Genomic DNA, 17904 nt, shown 5'->3' on the forward strand with positions numbered 1-17904 from the left:
AACATACACATCAGCAAACATTACCACTACATCTTGTTTATATTGCCCCATATATTTATCTATGTATAAAGACAACATAGCATTCTTTAAATTATATAAATATTAATAAATCCATAACTGCAGTAGTTGTTGTCTGACCACCTTCATGACAATATAATCATCTTTATACCACACACACACACACACACACACACACGCACACATATATATGTATATACACTTGTATGGACTATACGAAACATAATGTATTAGATATGGCAACATTTTATAGTATTATACTGTTAATGTTAATGATGAAGTTAGTTTTAATAATGTACTGTAATGTAATGCAATGTGGGTTTTTTTTGTTTTTTTTTTGTGTGCATTCACCTGCCCAAGGACTGCAGAGATAAAGGTCCATTGTGTAACTTTCTGGTTGGGGGTTCGTCACCTGTTTGTTTCTTTAGATATGTCATGCTCGGCTTAGAATGTTCCACAGTATGACATTAAACAACTCTGCCTTACATGTATTCAAATCCAGGTGGTTTTAGAGCTCAAAAATACCTACAGAAACATTCATTTCTGACAGTGAGTAGGGTAGCCTCTCCACAGATCTGACCTGTAACTTGGTCTGGTTTGGTCTCCATGAAGATAGAAAGGTTTAATGCCATACTGTGAAACATTCCAGCCAAAGCAATAACATCTCCATGAAGAAAACCATTTAAGGGGCGCTCCACCATTAAAGTTACACAATGCACCTTTAAGTAGCAGCAGGTAAAACTTGTACAAATATTTTTTTTTCCTTTTGTGAGATTAATGAATCTACATAGATAAAGAATAAACAAAATCAACTTTTTTTTATTTTATTTTTTTTTTTTAATGGTAGCCATCTTTAGAAATCTGAATCATCTTACCTGAAGTGGCGAGGATTACCAAACCCTCTTAAGGAAAGCGTGAACCGGGTGCAGGCTTCGAGTGCGCCCAGTGTCAAAGAGAGCGTTCTAGGCTGAATTCCAAAAAGTTATCCCCTCCACTTTCTGTCGATGGAGGCAAAATCCTTTAAAACCCCACGCACTTGAGCTGGAGGGCCCGGGGTCACGTGACCCATTGACCAGCGGAACACATGGGGGTGCGGCGTGGGGCCCGGTGGGTGGGCTGTGGCAGTGGTGAAAAGAATAATGAGGAAAAAATTGAAGATAATAAATAGATTAATAATTGGTTAAACAAAAGAAAAGAAAGGGAATGGGAAAAATTACCTTAAGCCACAGTGAAAAGAAGATGGAAAAAAATAATATTAGTGACGTAACGTAGTGACTTAAAGTGTTTATTTAGAATGGGGGAAAAAAATAAATAGGCCTACATACACAAATAAAAGGGGGCCTAACAGATTCAGATTGATAATTTAAGATAACATGTAATTTTTTATATATCCAGGCCCGTCAACAGAAATTTGGGGGCCCGGGGCAAGACAGCTTGCATGGGCCCCCATATTAAAATGAATAAATTAACAGGCTAAGGATCCAGTTCTGGGTCCCTAAAACCCTGGGCCCCGGGACAACAGACCCTCCACCAAAATGAATATAGTTAAAATGCAGATTATTGTTGTAATGAGTGAGTTTACGTGTCGAGACAGTTCTAGAAATGATCAGGTTCAATATTTGTGGCTTTACTTTTTCAATATTTCATGGTAATGTACAATGTAATGAACAGGGAAATCTGGCTCTGGGAGTAGACATCATCACATTGTGGAATCTGAAAACCACCATTATAAAAGCGAGAACAATGTATTTTTGGGCTCAGTATTTATCATGTGTATATTTTGTTGCAATAGTGGGGAGGTTTCTGCAATTTATTTATGTAATATGGTAAGATTTGAGCTGTAAAGCATGAAAAAGGAACGTCCAGGACTATTTGATGGTTCTTTGTGTAGCTCATGTTTTGCAATGATTCTGTATTTTAAATTGTTTCCTGTAATTATCCTGCTTTATTTTTAATTGTGTCAAAGGAATAAAGTAGTTTCAATACTACTGCTTATTGCTATATATCTGTAGCAATATATCATGTTTCAAAGTTTGTTTTCGTGACAGGCCTTGTATAGTACAGTTACATGGCTAAAAATTAACTCAAGTACTGCTGCCAAAATTGTACTTTGTGTGTTCCTCTCATACATAACATTACTATTGTATTTTAAAAGCAAAAATGTAAAAAAAAAAATAAATAAAAGTATACATGAAAAACACTACTCAGTGTACACATTAAAGTTACTTTTTATCACAATTTTAGCCTTATTATTTATTATTTTTAGCAGTTTTTTTAGATCTGTATTTTATAGAAAAATTACGTTTTTTAATGGATCATTCAGATGGATTTGTTGATATCTAAGTCCAAGTCTGGTTTATTAAAGTTTTAATTTTAAAAAAGAGGCAAAATGGGTCAAATTTCAGTAAGCCCTGATTTACTCAAGTAATAAATATAAGACAAAGAAACGTTTTTGTATCTAATATGTAAACTAAATTAAGCAAGAAATTTAAATCTAAAGTTCCTGAAGAAGAAGTTGATATCTGTAAATGTTGTCCCTCTTCACTTGAAGTGTCACCTTCAAAATGTAACTAATTACAATTGCATGGTTAGATGTATGCTCAGTTACAAGTTCAAGTTTAAAAACCTACTAAAAAAGTACAATTACCACAAAAAATCTATACAATAACAGTAACATGAGTATTCACAAGTAGTTACTTTCTGCCTCTTGGTTGTGGGGTTGGTTCAGTTTTTTGGTTGGAGGTACAGGTCCTGGACGTGGACTGCTCCAAGTCTCTGTCTTCATATCGACTTTGGGCTTGTTTTTTGGAAAGCTGCTTTATTATAATAATACATCAAACTTATATAGCACTTTTTTTGGATGCTTTGAGGCAATACAATAAGGAAACAGTAGAAGATTCATACAAATTCTTGCTTGCAAATTGAAAGTTGCGTTTTTGGGCTTGCTGATGAGTGACACTTTTACATCATAAAAAAGATGACTTTTAACCTTCTTCAGTTCTATTAATAGACTCAGTAATGGCCATACACAGTCTATAGAAATGACTGAAATACAAGCTGTTAAATGATGTTATTGATGTTAAATATTCTAATAAAAATATGCATGTCTTATTAGCTCTCGCTCAGCTGTGACACACAACTTGCATCTGTTTGGGGCTTCTTTGGGGCTTGTATGGCTGGAGTCGCTTTTTGCTCTCTGAAAATCTGGCAACCCAGGGCCTGCTCCACTGTCCGGCACTCTGTTGTTCTATGAGGCATTCTGGAAGCTGTGGATGTGCAGAGGCTTGCAGTCCTGCTCCAGTCAATGGAAGAGCTGAGGCTGCACTTTGATTCAGTGTGGTCAGTAGGACTCAGGCAGGTTTCTGAGCACAGGTCTAATGCACACAGGCCAGTATATTAAAGCAGTGAGGTTTGGTCAAATGAAGATCACAGAAAGCAGACTACATTGTAATTACATGTCATATCACCTGCAGTAATCACGTACAATACTAAAAACTCACTCTTAAATACTTGGAATATGTTGCTGTAACATTATCTGTAAAGATTAAACCATATAGCCTACATATGACTATCTGCATGGATGATATGTTCTAACTTTATACTGATGCTGAAGTCTACAAGCTATAATCCATGAAAAAACAAAAAACTAAATAGTGTCATACAAAGATTCTAGAATAATTTCCGTTGCTTAATAAACTTTGTGTAAGTCTAAGATGAACTAATTCTTCTTGATGGGGGGCAAGAGACAGATTACACTCTACATTGCAAATGATTACATTGTAGTGTCTCAGGGAATTAAAAAAAAAAAAAAAAAAGTACTTTCTATTACTAACTACACCAGTGGTATGTGGAGCGACCTCAAAGTTATGCAAGGAATGTTTTTTTTTTGTTTTTTGTTACTTGGATCTCCCAGGCCTGCCTAAATTTTTTTTTGTGTGTGATGCATGTTTTTATATAGTTACAAATATTCCAGCTATTAAATATTGTATATTGTGTTCAGTGTCCACACAGACCATACATTATCTTTATGTATGTTGGAATAAAGAGTACACAAGTGTTTTTTAACAATACCCATTATAGTTGTCTTCATCTGTATTAAATATTATTGATCTAAATGTTGCGATGTCATCTGAACCCCAAAAAGAGCTTAAATTTAAACGTGGCTGGTGTTTTCAGAAGCTTTTCAGTTCAACGACAACAGCTCCCTCTGCTGGCTACCCTCTAGAACTGCAGCATGAAGCAAATTCAACAACAGGTTGATAGAAACAAAGCTCACAATCTGGCTACAGATGAAATACTCAAGCCTAAGAAATGCACATCATATCGACAAAAGTATATTACATATTGAAAGAGAAGGAAGTTATCTTGAGAAATAACAGACAATTGAAAAGTAAGATCTATTTTAAGGTGTTTGTTAAATAATGACAATTCCCTTTGACAGTATAATAATTCAGTTCTCATTAAATTATTTGCAATACAGTAAACAATAAAACATACAATAAATACAAAAAGTTAACTTAGAATAAGACATACAATATTGCTTTATACAGTGGTAGCAACTCTGACTGGAGGAGGTGGCACAAACGCAGGCAGATCCATGGAGCGCTCAGAAGAGGCCTATAACAAATACAACAACTTAGAATGCAGATAATGAACAGAATAATGTAAGTTTCCTTTAGTAGTGTGGTACCTCTTGTAAACGGTTGTAATCTGGATTATAATGATTTAGACCTCCAGCCATTCGGATGTTATTAGAGGCCAGTTCTGCTTTGGTCTTCACACCCTTTAAAAAGAAGGAAAAGAAAAAAATATCATAAAAGTTTAACTGAATTTCAATTCTGTAACATTGAATTACTAATATATAATTCTGTTTTCAATTTATTTTGTATTCCTCACAATCACAACAGCAGTCACTTCACAGGGCAAAGCAAAATTGTTGATATAACCAACTGAAAGTTTGTCTCCATGAAGATGATGTTGCTTGGCTGGGAATAATCCTCTATATGACTTTACACATATTGTAATAATACATAAATAGTAATAAAGCCTTGCACAAATTTTACTCAAATTAATTAATGATAAAATATTATCTATGAAACTGGCATAAATTTAATCCTTGATAATGTTAACATATCTCACCTTGTCTGTTGATACTGGATACCTGGCCTGCTCACCTGAAAAAAGGAAAGTTACATTAAAACAAAAATTGATTTTCATGAGCTTTAAGTCAAGTTGGAAAGTTGTTACCTCCTCAAAAACATACCTCTTTATAGTAACCCTTTAGCTCAAAATGCTCTATTCCACTTTATGATGTCATGAAGAGATAGTTTTCAACAGCTACATTTTACCTCTTGTTCAGTAGAGATCAACAATTCCAGGGCTGAAATCATCCAAATGATTCTAGTGAAGTTTTAAAGCGTTTAAAAACACAGTGGAGCACTTAATGCATTACCACGTGACATCACAAGGAGGAACAGTGTGTTTTCTGTTTGAGAGAAAAACTCAAGCCTAAATATGCAGGGTTTGTTTTTAATGAGAAAAAAACATTATAACAGATCAGCAAATAGAGTAATATGGGTCTCTTTAAGCAGATATTTCAAACATTCTGCTCACTTAAAATGGTCTTTCAGTTTGTACTTACGGTCATTGTTTCTGTAGATCAGGTAACAGATGATCCCAATCAGTATCAGCAGCAGAAAGAAGCCCGCTGGAATCCCAGCTGCAATCCCAGCGATGGCCGACCCACTCAACCCTTCACCTGAGAACCACAAAAATAATCAGATGAAAATTAAAATAAGTACATTTTCACCATGAATATAAAATAAAAGCATGCATATATCTCAATAAAGTTTGTAAAATTTATCACAATTAAATTAAAATCACAATTTGAATGGTTACAATTAGCAAATGGCAAAAACTGCAGCAATTGAAGTTCTCTGCAAACCATAGAAATGATTTATTTGTCATAAAGCTGCTAATTCTGTAGATCTCTACAAACATTTTGAAATGCATGGGATTCTTAAAAGTAGTTTTGAAATCTTCTCTTTAGGGCCCATATTATGCTATTTTCTGATCAGTGTTGTAACGTTTCTTCATCAAAAATATACCTGGAGTTGTGTTTTGTTTCATTCACATGTTTAACACACAAATCCTGCATGTTTAAGCTGAGCTTTTCTCTCAAGCTAAAAACACTCTGTTCCAACTTGTGATGTCATGTGGTGATACAGGAAGTGCTCTACCATGTTTTGAAACTCCATACACTTTCACTACAATCATTGGGATAATTTCAGCCCTGGAATTGCCAATCTCTACTAAACAAATGTAAAAGGTTACTGTTAATTTTAAAACTACTGCCTTGTGACATCACAAGGTGGAACAGCATGTTGACTAAACATGATCTCAATTTTTGTTAAGAAAAATAAGAGTTAGCCCTAACTTCTCCTGACCATTTTCATACCTGGTCCGATTCGCAGTTCGTTGGATGGTTCTCCTGCTGTGAAGCGAGCTTTGGGGATGATTCTAAACTTGTACCTCTCCTCAGGGTCTAGGGTGAGGACGTCCGCTGACCGAGCAGAGCCATTCTTCTGCTGAATGGTGCGGAATGAATTTGAGCGACCAGTGCCCCTGGAGACATTATCGTTTGAATGTATGAGATCTGGCCCCTGCATTTGAATGTCGAACCCTGTGAGAAAAACACAATGTTACGGTTAATGCTGGATTAGATGTTGGGAGAAATACAGTGGGTAGATTTTCTGGAGTGGTTGTTGTTAAAAGAACTGTATGTTGGATTTTGATTTTAAATTTCATGAACATTACCTTTCTGTGTCCAAAGGTACGAGGTTAACATGTTCATTCAAATATAGCCTGTATTGATAACAACTCTGAGCCTTTACTGTTCTGAGCTTTCACATGAGGCATGGCCTGTTTTTATACTGACAATGAGAAAAAACTGTATGTGCCCTCTATATCTAGGTTTAAGGGACTATGCAAATAACTAATAAAAACATGAAAAAAATTTTAAAAAAGAAAAGTTTTTCATCATTGGTAGAGCATACAATGGCCAGAAGAGGGAGTCAAATCTGTTGTTGTTAAACAACGGGTTGAAATGAACCTTTAGCTATAATCCTGTGTGTCTGTGTTCATGTCTGTCCTTTAACATGCACTGTCCCAATCAAATAAATAAATAAACAGAGCCTTTTCAGTATACAGACTGCAATAAGATGGGGAAAAATAACTGCCTCTGTGTGTTTATGTGACCCAGATGTGTTTTTGATAAATGGAGAAAAACACATGCTTGTCTCATGGTGATGTGATTGCAGCATGTTCCACAGTATGGCATTCCAGATGTTCATCTTACATTTTCAATCACATGTGTTTTCTCATACTCTGAAAAACATGCATTCAGACTGTGTGGGTTCTCCTCCTCACTGAACCGATATACTAACAAAGATAGATAATTTAAATGCTAGATAATAGATCATCTAAATGCCATACTGGTATAAACCAGGTTTAAACCAACTGGATTTCAGCATTGAAACTGACAACCCAAATGAGAGATTCATGTGAAGCTCATTCTGCTTTCTGTTTGGATCATCGTTTTAAGACCCAAAACACCAAATATATGGATAACATGATCAGTGTTTTTGTGATCAGAATTACAATTGTTACAGGTAAAACTTCAATATGATTTGAACATGTTTACCTCATATCTGGGGACATACTTAGCGCATGTTTAGAAAATGAAAATCTTACATACAGCTCCTTTAATGAGACATGACAAATGATATCTGACATTTGTCCTCCACACTACTGGCTCTGTTTTCCAAACGTGACTCTCTGTTTTGTTTACACCCCCATATTCCCAGGATGTTTCCAGTTTCAACAGCCCTCCTCACTTGTGCTGATGGGCACAGATTTAGAACCAGACTTCTCAGTAGATAAGCCTGTACCCATGAGTCAGCTTAAAGGTGCACTGCGTAACTTTTCTAAATTAGGGTGCGCCACCTACTTGTCTTCAGTGAGATGTTATTGCTTTGTCTAGAATGTTCCACAGTAGAAATTAAACCTATTTATGTTGAGGGATTCAACAATAGGCTGCATTACAGGTCAGGCAGGCAACCCTATTCACAGAGAGAATCATTGTATCTAATATTGTATGAGCAATAGAAATAGCCATGATGAATAAATACTAGATACTTGTGTTTAATGTCATACCATCGAACATTCCTGCCAAAGTAATAACATCTCCATGGTGACAAGCAGGTGACGGACCCTCCACCAGAGAAGCTGCGTAATGCACTTTTAACTATCCACAACTTTACCTTCCAGGAGCTTAGGGACCCCTCACCTGTAACAACAGAAGTGGGCGGGACTTCCCAGGTCAGAGTGGCGACCGTGCCCTCCTGGTTGGTGAGCAGCCTGGAATTGGAGATGGCGGGTGCTGCAGACAGAGGGGAGAGTCAGAGCAAAGACTGTAGCGCTTTGTATAAAGGGAAAGAGAAATCTCAGGTATTACTTAGGCCCCAGTCAACGGCCCCATTGTTTCTATGTGACCAGCGACGCCAGTCTTTTAAATTACAAGTGCCAAGCAACATGAGACCTAAAAAGAGATGGGCTGTGCATTAGGAGAGTGATGAATTCAAGTTAAAGCCCCATCGTAGACAAAATAGGCTAAAATAAAAGCATGTATTTAAAATGTTTATGTTTTTATTGCACTGTAAAGCAAGGAAAACGTGTCCGTACTCAGGCTTTCATCTCCACAAACCTGACTCATGGCCTGGAGGAAGGCTTCTTAACTTACAAAAAATTCCAAGCGATCATACAGGTGACATGCTAATTCCAGAAAGTTGCACAGTGTTGCTTTAAACTAAAAGAGAAATAACTCAACAAAAGAAGAACAAGAACAAGAAGAAGAACAACAACAACAACAATGAGAAGAAGAAGAAGAAGAAAAGAGCCTATTCTTCAAGTCTACTTAGCTATAAGGCAGTGACTAAGTAGAACCCTGTCAGAACCATAGACTGTATAAAGAGTAAATGAGTGTGACATTCTCCAGTCAAATGAAGCTCACAGGGGCTGGCAGTTATGGGTGAATCTGGAGCCAATTCTATGTTAGGAATAGGAATTTATTTACACACAAAACAGCTAAATAAAAACATCAAGATCTTGTCGAGTGGGTTAATACGAACATTTTAAGACCAAAATGACAAGGCTCACTGCAGCAGTTACAGACAGAAACTATTTTTCAGTACAAAGTGCCAGAGCCAGAGCCATTGGAGTCAGAAGCGCCCTAGTGGTCACTTCCTATTTGGAACACAGCAATTTATATATAGTCTATGGTCAGAAATTAATAAGGTATTAGGATTGTGGCAAAACATATTCACTCTATAAAATCTTTGACTGGTGACAGAATTACATTTTATTTTGCAATATGATATTAACAAGATTATCTGTGTGTGTGAAAAATACAAACAGAAGATGTATCCATACCCAGTAGCTGTATTTGGCGTCGCTGTACCCCCAGAGGGTTGCGGCAGGAGCAGGTGTAGTTCTGAAGGAGGAAGGTGTCGATGTTGTAGTCCTGGATGGTGAGCTGTGCGGGGCCGATGCTGTGCAATGACCCATTCCTCACTGCCTCTGTGCCTCTGAGCCAGGACACCACGGAAACCGGCATCGCAGCGCTCAGACAGCTGATGGTGACCCTGATCTTACCGTCCGAGTTCACTCCAAATTTCAGAGAGGGTAAGAAGGGCACCGGGGGGGCTGAGTACCAGTTGACAATCAGCAAGTAAGTAAATTAAAGGAAGAAAAAAGCAAATTAAAACTATTGTCCCTTTACAAAATCTCTTAAAAAATGAATAACAAAAAGTAAATTAATTAAACAATAAAATAAATGAAAGGCCAACTGTTGTCAACACAACAAGCATAAAAAAAAATTGAGTTTGAAATTAAGGTAACACTTTGGTTTAGGGACCGCATATTAATAGATAACTAAGTGGTAATTGGTTTGCTAATTAGCTGTTACTTAACTATTAGTTGGTATTAATCAAACACTTATTAATGCTTTGCAAAACTTTGGGGGCAGGAGTGCTACTTGGATATAAAAAAAATTATGCAGAATTGTCCTTGTCCTTGTACACACAAGGACAATTCTGCACAAAGGGACCAGTCTCAAATACAAAGTAGAATTTTTTTTTAAATCAGGGCAAACTCGGAATTTGCCCTGATGAAGGGCCGAAATGTGTTGGCGTGATTTTAACTTTATCTGCCATGCGGTATTAAAGGAATTTAATTATTTTGTACTTTTTGAGTGCCTCAGTTTTTTCTACTTATTATGGCTTATTAAAATTTCAGTGTATGCACAAAAACATCTATCGTAATCTCCACTACTTTAATGGGCAGAAAATAGTTAATGGGTTAGTACTCTTAAAATACAGTCTTAGACAAAAATGCATTGAGAGTACTTTATAAACACTAATAAAGATGTAATTAAACACTTATTTTGCATTTTACTATTAATTAGCTATTAATATGTGTCCCTTAATCTTAACTTTACATAATTTTTTTTTGCTTCATTTACAGAATTTAAATTGGCATTAAGACTTTGGAAACATCTGCACTATATTCTGTCCAAAAGCTTTTTTTTTTTTTAAATCAACTGAGATTTTTTTTTATCTAGTGGGACATCTCAATTATGGCACAGAGAATGTGATTTTTTACTATGCTGAGAAACTTTTTACATTGAAGTTAATTTGATAACCAATCCCTCTCTCTTCTGTATCTCTTGAAGACTAAACCTCACTTACTTGCAGTGATGTTGCACACACCCTCTTGCACTGGGTGGGATGCCGTACAAGAGATCAGGGTTCCATTGAGACTCTCTGTGGCGTTCATGTTCAGACTGAGGAGTCCTGGGGCACTGCCGCTGTTCAGTCCAGGGAAAGACACTACAGCCTCTGGGGTTCCTCCAGCCCACGCACACTCATACTGCAGATCTACACCAGACAAAGACCTCACCGAGCACACTGGACTGCCCTTTGGTTTTTCTAGACACAGGGAAGAGAGGAAATGTAATGAGTTATAAGATTACTGATCATGTTTTGGAGAAAAGGGCATTCTGTAGTTACTCGCCAGTCATCCTTGAAGTCTATTGTTGCATAGTTTCTCTTTATGACCTCTTGTATTAAACTGAGACATATTTGTATTACTATATTTCTATATTTTATTTTTAATTGTACATATAGATTTATATAATTATGCCTTATTTGACACCAGTCTCTTGCTATTTTTGCTACTTAGTTTGAATTTATTTTTACCATTTACATTTTTACTCTTTGTTATTATATTATTTTGTGATGTGTGAGCTACTGTGTCCAAATAATTTCCCCTGTGGATAAATTATATTTGTCTAAGTCTTCACTCATTGAGTACATTTACATTTCCAGAAAAAAAAACAAAAAACAAAAAAAACAAAAAAAACAGATACTAATTTTGGTGTCTGTTCACACGTACAAAAAACATTTGATCATCAAAACCATCTGAAGACTAGAGATTTATTGGTTGGCAAATACGTGATTGCCTGATATTTGCACTTTTTAGTGGAGCATCTGTCTGCCTTAAATCTCTAAAGCAGGCCGATATTTTGTAGTTTTGTAGTTTGCACTTTTTGCATAATTTTCCTTATCAAAACCTGCATCACATTACTCACAACAGATGTAACTGTTCACATGACACTTCAACAATCTGATGACTCAGAAATCAGATGATTAGATTTTTGTTGTGCATGTAAACATAGCCAATGTTGCTGCATCTAGTTTAACCACCAATGAGCCTGATGTACTACAGGTGTTTTTAACCTACACAGTCTCATGATAAATTTGATGCCATAGCTACAGTATTTTAGCCAGGCTGGCACCACCTACTGCCTCCGCTCAATTTCATTTGTCTCCAGCGACCAGGTTAGGAATCGGAAAACACGATGACTGGCAAGAACCCCGGAAGTGCAAGTCCGTGCACCAGTCAATCAACGAAGTGCCATACATTCTGTGTTGGCAACGATTCCCGAGATTGACGATTTAAAGTCGGAACAAAGAGAATGTTTAGTGAATTTCATCAAAGGGAAAGACGTTATTGCCCTTCCTATGGGATTTGGGAAAAGCTTAAATACCAGTTAGCCCCGTTAGAGGCACATTACATACATCACAACCAAATAGCAGCAACTGGTTAAATGAAAAAAGTACCTGCCTACCACTGAGCGGATGAATTCTAATACTGCGAGGTCAGACGGTTCTACGAAGTGAAACCGGCTGATGAATCAGGCTAACAGTATTTGCTATATTGGATATAAATTAACAGTACGGGACTTCCACAAGCCAAATTTCTGACCCCATTTCTGTTCTTTACAGTCCACTATAGTGTTATGCCGGGTCCTGACTGACCTTGACAGAGTGCAGGAGCGGGACTGGGTGAGGCGTGGACACCTTCAAGGCACTCAAAAGCTTTTCATCAAGGAACCACTCACCCATTCACACACACACTCATGCACCAGTGTACGCAAGCTGGGTTAAGCATCTTACCCACAACAGTATCCATCTGTGAGAGCTAGAATTGCTCTGTCAACCTGTGGTCAGTGGATATGAGCACCCAACGATTTTTATGTTGAGAATACGATTTGAACCTCAAACCTTTGGATCAGTGGACCAAAACAATACCAACTGTTACTGTTGCCCCATCTGCTATCTGCAAAGAGTCCACTCAAAATACATGCCAAACTTGCAATTAAAACCCTGCAAATAGTGTAAATCCAGCGCAATGACAGTAACTCTTGACATAGTTATGTAATTTGGATAAAAATACGGATACTGTAATTATAGTTTTTTTTTTTTTTAATGCGCACTCATGGTAGACGCAGGCAAACACAAGTACCTTTTAGATTGTGTATCACTCAACCTATACATGATTTTGGAAATGTTAAAATACATTATTAATAGTTATTAGTTATCCCTGAAGCATGTAAATGTATAAAATAGAAGTGTCAATCTTTCTTACCATAAACTTTTACTGTCACGCTCTTATTTTGTTCTGCATTTGTTTGTGCATTCACCACCACACAGGTATAGTCTCCACTTTGACTTGTCTGTACATCAGTCAGATTCAGAATTCCTTCGTTAGTGTCATTTAATATTACATCAGCAAACATCCATTGAACAGTGGGAGGTGGGAATCCTTCAGCTTTACAGGAGAGATGAAGTGAAGTACCGGACACATAAAACTGCTGGGCTGGGGTCACCGTAACTACAGGCTCATCTGGTCCATCTGTGTAAAAAAGACATAAAGAAGGTACAAAATTATCATAGAAGAAATACCACTAACAAAATTTAATGAATGTTGATTATTTTTTGTTTCAAGGGCCATCCTCATTCAGTTAAAACATAAATGCTAGTTTTCATTTTTTCTTCACTGTGAGAATAAATGAAAAAAGTTAATAAAAAGGAAAGCTGTCAGATCTACTGGCCCACAGGTTGGCGGTGATAAAACAGATCTTGTGCAAGAACCTTAACCCTCAGTGTCTGTGTGCACATTTGTATGAAGCTACAACAGTATTTTTAGCCTGATTCTGACCTCGCAGCTTTAAGATTTGTTCGCGCGACGGTAGGTGGGTACTTTTTTTTAATTTAACCTATCGCTGCTATTTGGTCGTGATGTATGTAATGTGCTGCTAACAGGGCTAACTAGAGTATTAAACTTTTCCCAAATCCCTTAGGAAGAAGGGCAATAACATCTTTCCCCTTGATAAAATTCACCAAACATTCTCTTTGTTCCGGCTTTAAATCCTCGATCTCGTGAATCGTTGCCAACACAGAATATATGGCTCTTCGCTGATTGGCTGGTGCACGGACTCGCACTTCCAGGGTTCTTGCCAGCTATCTAGTGTATTCTGATTCCTGACCTAGTCGCTGGAGAGAAATGAAATTAAGCGGAGGCACTAGGTAGGTACGCCAGCCTGGCTACAGCATTTTGGCGATACAATAACATTTAAGTCGTAAAAGGTGGAATTAATAACTTCTATAACTCCTTACAGAGGCTAATAAAGTACTAATAGTTTCATTCTGCTGTTTATTTATTGCAACTCATGATTTTTTAACAATATCGTAGATTTAGAATAGTTTTTGTGGTTGAAATTTGCTCTTGGGTTTTGTGTCAGTGGCATGAATTAGTTTTCATATTATCGTTTTTCGTCTGTATTTACTTCAACAATATATCAAACTTAAAAATTTGTTATCGTGACAGGCTTACCATTAAGAAGAATTTATAAACCCCTCCTCCTCCATCTAAAAATGTAATGACCCGTAAGAGTATGCACCGTATTTGGCCCCACCCACTTTTGTCTCAGTGAGAACTTGAGAAAAGTTTTGGCGCTAAAATATGACATAAAGTAGATTCGTTTGTGTGTGATATCAAGTGCAATTTTCACGTTTCAAGTCAACACTGGGCTGATTCTATGGGCTTTAAAATGGCTTTATAGTCTGTATTGAACTTTGATTTTGCAGTTAAGATCAGCAGCCCCGTACAAAATAAAAAAAAAAACTGAATGAAGATGGCAGCGAGCATGGCAATTACCAGAATAAAAAAATATAAAATAAATAAATAAATCTTACACAAAATAGTGACGTTTCTGTGCAATGTCACACTGCTGTAGGGGTTGACCAGTGTGAGTGTGTAGAGCCCCGTGTCTGTTCTTTTGGGAGCGTGGATCACCAGGCTTTCTTGCTCCACAGAATAATGGGAGTTAGACTGGATCTCCACGCCTTTAAACATCCACACGGTCTCATTGACAACGCCCCTGGTCATGGTGTACCGCAGGGTGAAGCGTTCATTTCCTTCCACCACCAAATCTGGCTCCAAGCTCAGAGTCACATTCTCAAACTTCTCTGTTGATAAAAACACAGGGTAGAAAATGTGTCAAATTACAGCGACAAAGACACTATAATCCAACAATCAACAAGCAAGACATTTAGATAGATAGTAGATATTTAGGCTGAGTTCTTCTCTCAAACAGAAAACACTTGTGATGTCATGTGGTAATACAGGAAGTGCTCCACTGTGTTTTTAAACTCCATACACCTTCTTTAGACTCTCTAGAATGGTTGTTTTTGATCCCTTGAATTGGCCATTTCTATTGAATCAAAAGTAAAACTACCGCTTCATGACATTATAAATAGGAACAGAGTATTTTGTGCTTTGGGGATGTAGACAGACTATTAATAAAGGATTACTTGAACATGTTTGAATGAAACAAACAACTCCAGGTATGTTTCTGATGAGGTAACAACATTCTAATATGACTTAAAGCTCACAAAAGTCACTTATGCGTAATACAGGAAAGATTATTGCACTTCTATAACTTAAATTAAACTTTACAACAATCATTCCATCAAAGCTTAAATGTCAATGAATAGGTTAATATGTTTTAAATGTTAATATTTTTAAAAATAATAGTATATGGGGTATGAACTCATAACATATTATATATTTAGATGACCTTTTACTGATTTGAAAATTATATATCCACCTAAAATCAATGCATTTTACAAGTTCTAAGGCCCTGCTCCTTCATACACCCCCTTTAGAGTGCCACATTATTATTGGCATGCATTCCGCTAATAAAACTACTCAACATCACATCAGGTTTGTGGAGTTGTAGTGTAGTTTTGTATCCTGCTTTTGTTTATTTATGGAAAATTGCAGCGCGTGGACTGGACATAGGTGACGTAGGCTTGTGGGCTGAGCATTGGACAGAATCATACTTTTAACTGTAAGGAGGGTTCGAGGTAGAGGGAGAGGTCGCTAGATTATACTCAAACATGCATGGATGACATAAACCTCTTCATGCATTTTTAGATAAGGGAACATCTTTATTACATGTTCTGTAAATGTTATGGCCGTGACAGTAAACAGAATACAAACATAACTGCAGGTCTGTTTACTCAAAGTCTTACTCATGATATTTCAATTTCCTAGAACCAACACTGAATACACATGTAAAATATATGCAGTGATGGGAAGAATACTTCAGTATTTATTGTATACAATATGTATTTAGTTACAGAATACTGAATTAAAATGTATTGTGTAGCGCCTTCCTTTACATCGTCCAATCACAGTACTATATTCTGCATACAGAATACTTTTACACTGAGTTGCATTTAAATTATATAAAACAGTAACTGTACCTGAATAGTTACTCAAAATGTGTATTCTGAATATGTATTCTCAGTAGATGTTTTTAGTTACTTCCCAACTCTAAATTATATAAAGTAATTGGTGAAGTGCAAATTAAGTCGCATTTCAACGTTACAATTGTTACATTGGTCCCTTCTCTGCCTCATTATCATGTCCAAATAGTGAATAAACAGGTATGCTCAGAGTTCTTCTGTTTCCTGCAGCATTGACTTTTTGAGTGTGTAAACAGGAGTTCAGTTCATCAGAGCCCTCAGATCTGCTGCACAGAGGTAAGATACTGAAGGCAAATACTACATCTACTGTATATAGCCAGTATAAACCACTGAGCTTTGAGTTTAAAGCTTCAGGAGTGGGTGTGTGTTTGTTTTATTTTCTCTCGTGTAACTAGTAATCTTAAATGATTCAGTCTAAAACACAATATTACATTAGTTTTCTGTCAATAGAGATGAATATGAATAGTTTATACACTGGGGAAATATGTAAACCTAATACAGACCATAGACAGTGAGATTGAAGCTTAGTGTGACCGTGGTCTGTCCAGCCTTGGTCATCTCCACATTGTAGCGGTCTGTGTAGTCCAGAGTCACGTTCACAAACACAAGGGAACCATTGCTGTTGACATCTAGCACGTTGGACATGCTGGGGTCTATGTCTGGAGGAGTAATGGAGTTTATAATCCAGGTGACCACAGGGTGAAGGTCTTTCTTCCAGATGACAGCTGGGTTAGAGGCTCCACTGTAGGACACAGCCAGAGTCACAGTGTCCCCCACTAAAGCACTGTTCTGTGTAGGTCCAGCCGCACTTAGCTCCAGCACACAGAGGCAGCCTGCAGAGGTAATATATGTTATATGTTTGTTATATATTACTTCACATGACTTAGTCTGAAAACCAGCGTAATCTACAACTACAAATAAAAACACGTTGGTATTTTGGTATTGTGATAAAATGTAGGTTATATCTATTTTAAAAAAGACAGCTAATGTAAAGATCCCAACCTCCCAACCTATGCTGTAGCCAATTCCTTTGACGTCATTAAAGCTTTTCCCATCATAGTGGGTTTGTTTTACCAAGACGGGATCCTACAGCAATTCTAGTATTGCCAGTAAACCGTTTATTTGAAGATTTTAAGTCTTCCAAAACGTATTAAAAAGAAACGACAAATTGGCTCTACAGTTTTCTCTAATTTATATTCGTAATGACTCCATGCGGGGTTTACGCACAAAAATAAAATAAGTTTGGAAGTTACCTTGAGGCTGAAGAGTAAGTAAAACGCAAACCAAAACACCATAAAGTCCGTCATTCTGCAGTGTCATTATAACAGATACAGGAACATTAGCCAATTAAGTGTAAACGTGCCTGGAGCGCGACACGACACGTGAAGTGCTACAGAGGTCAATATTCCAAATCGGCACTCGTAAGGTGCGTCTTGTCGTTTTTCTCCAGACAGCAGCAGGCGCACAGGGTGAACAGGTGGAACCTACGGGCACTCGAGCTACGTGCGTAACGTAGACCCCGCCCCAATAACTTCAGCGCAGGAGTAACAAAATCGTCAAATTCTTCACTTTTAATATCCATAATACTAAATATGAGGCTTCCTTGAAGATGCACTTGGTAACTTTCTTGAGAAGGATCCGCCACCAGTTC

The 17904-nt window shown here is 37.1% G+C and overlaps 1 protein-coding gene across 1 annotated transcript; it reads right to left on the bottom strand.

Moving 5' to 3' along the window:
- Positions 1–4531: 4531 nt before the first annotated feature.
- On the bottom strand, positions 4532–17657 carry vsig10l (V-set and immunoglobulin domain containing 10 like). The gene is made up of 12 exons (XM_020927349.2): positions 17507–17657; positions 16757–17086; positions 14676–14948; positions 13066–13332; positions 10824–11063; positions 9508–9780; positions 8366–8458; positions 6476–6700; positions 5660–5776; positions 5158–5192; positions 4709–4801; positions 4532–4635 (listed from the first exon to the last, which is right to left on the bottom strand). The coding sequence occupies exons 1-12, from the start codon at positions 17571–17573 to the stop codon at positions 4561–4563; spliced, it is 2088 nt and encodes a 695-aa protein (XP_020783008.2). The 5' UTR covers positions 17574–17657; the 3' UTR covers positions 4532–4560.
- Between the last annotated feature and the right edge of the window lie 247 nt (positions 17658–17904).

Source organism: Boleophthalmus pectinirostris, unplaced genomic scaffold (assembly GCF_026225935.1).
Source record: "Boleophthalmus pectinirostris isolate CB_2022bp ecotype Guang Dong unplaced genomic scaffold, ASM2622593v1 HiC_scaffold_6, whole genome shotgun sequence".
Taxonomy (NCBI): Eukaryota; Metazoa; Chordata; class Actinopteri; order Gobiiformes; family Gobiidae; genus Boleophthalmus; species Boleophthalmus pectinirostris.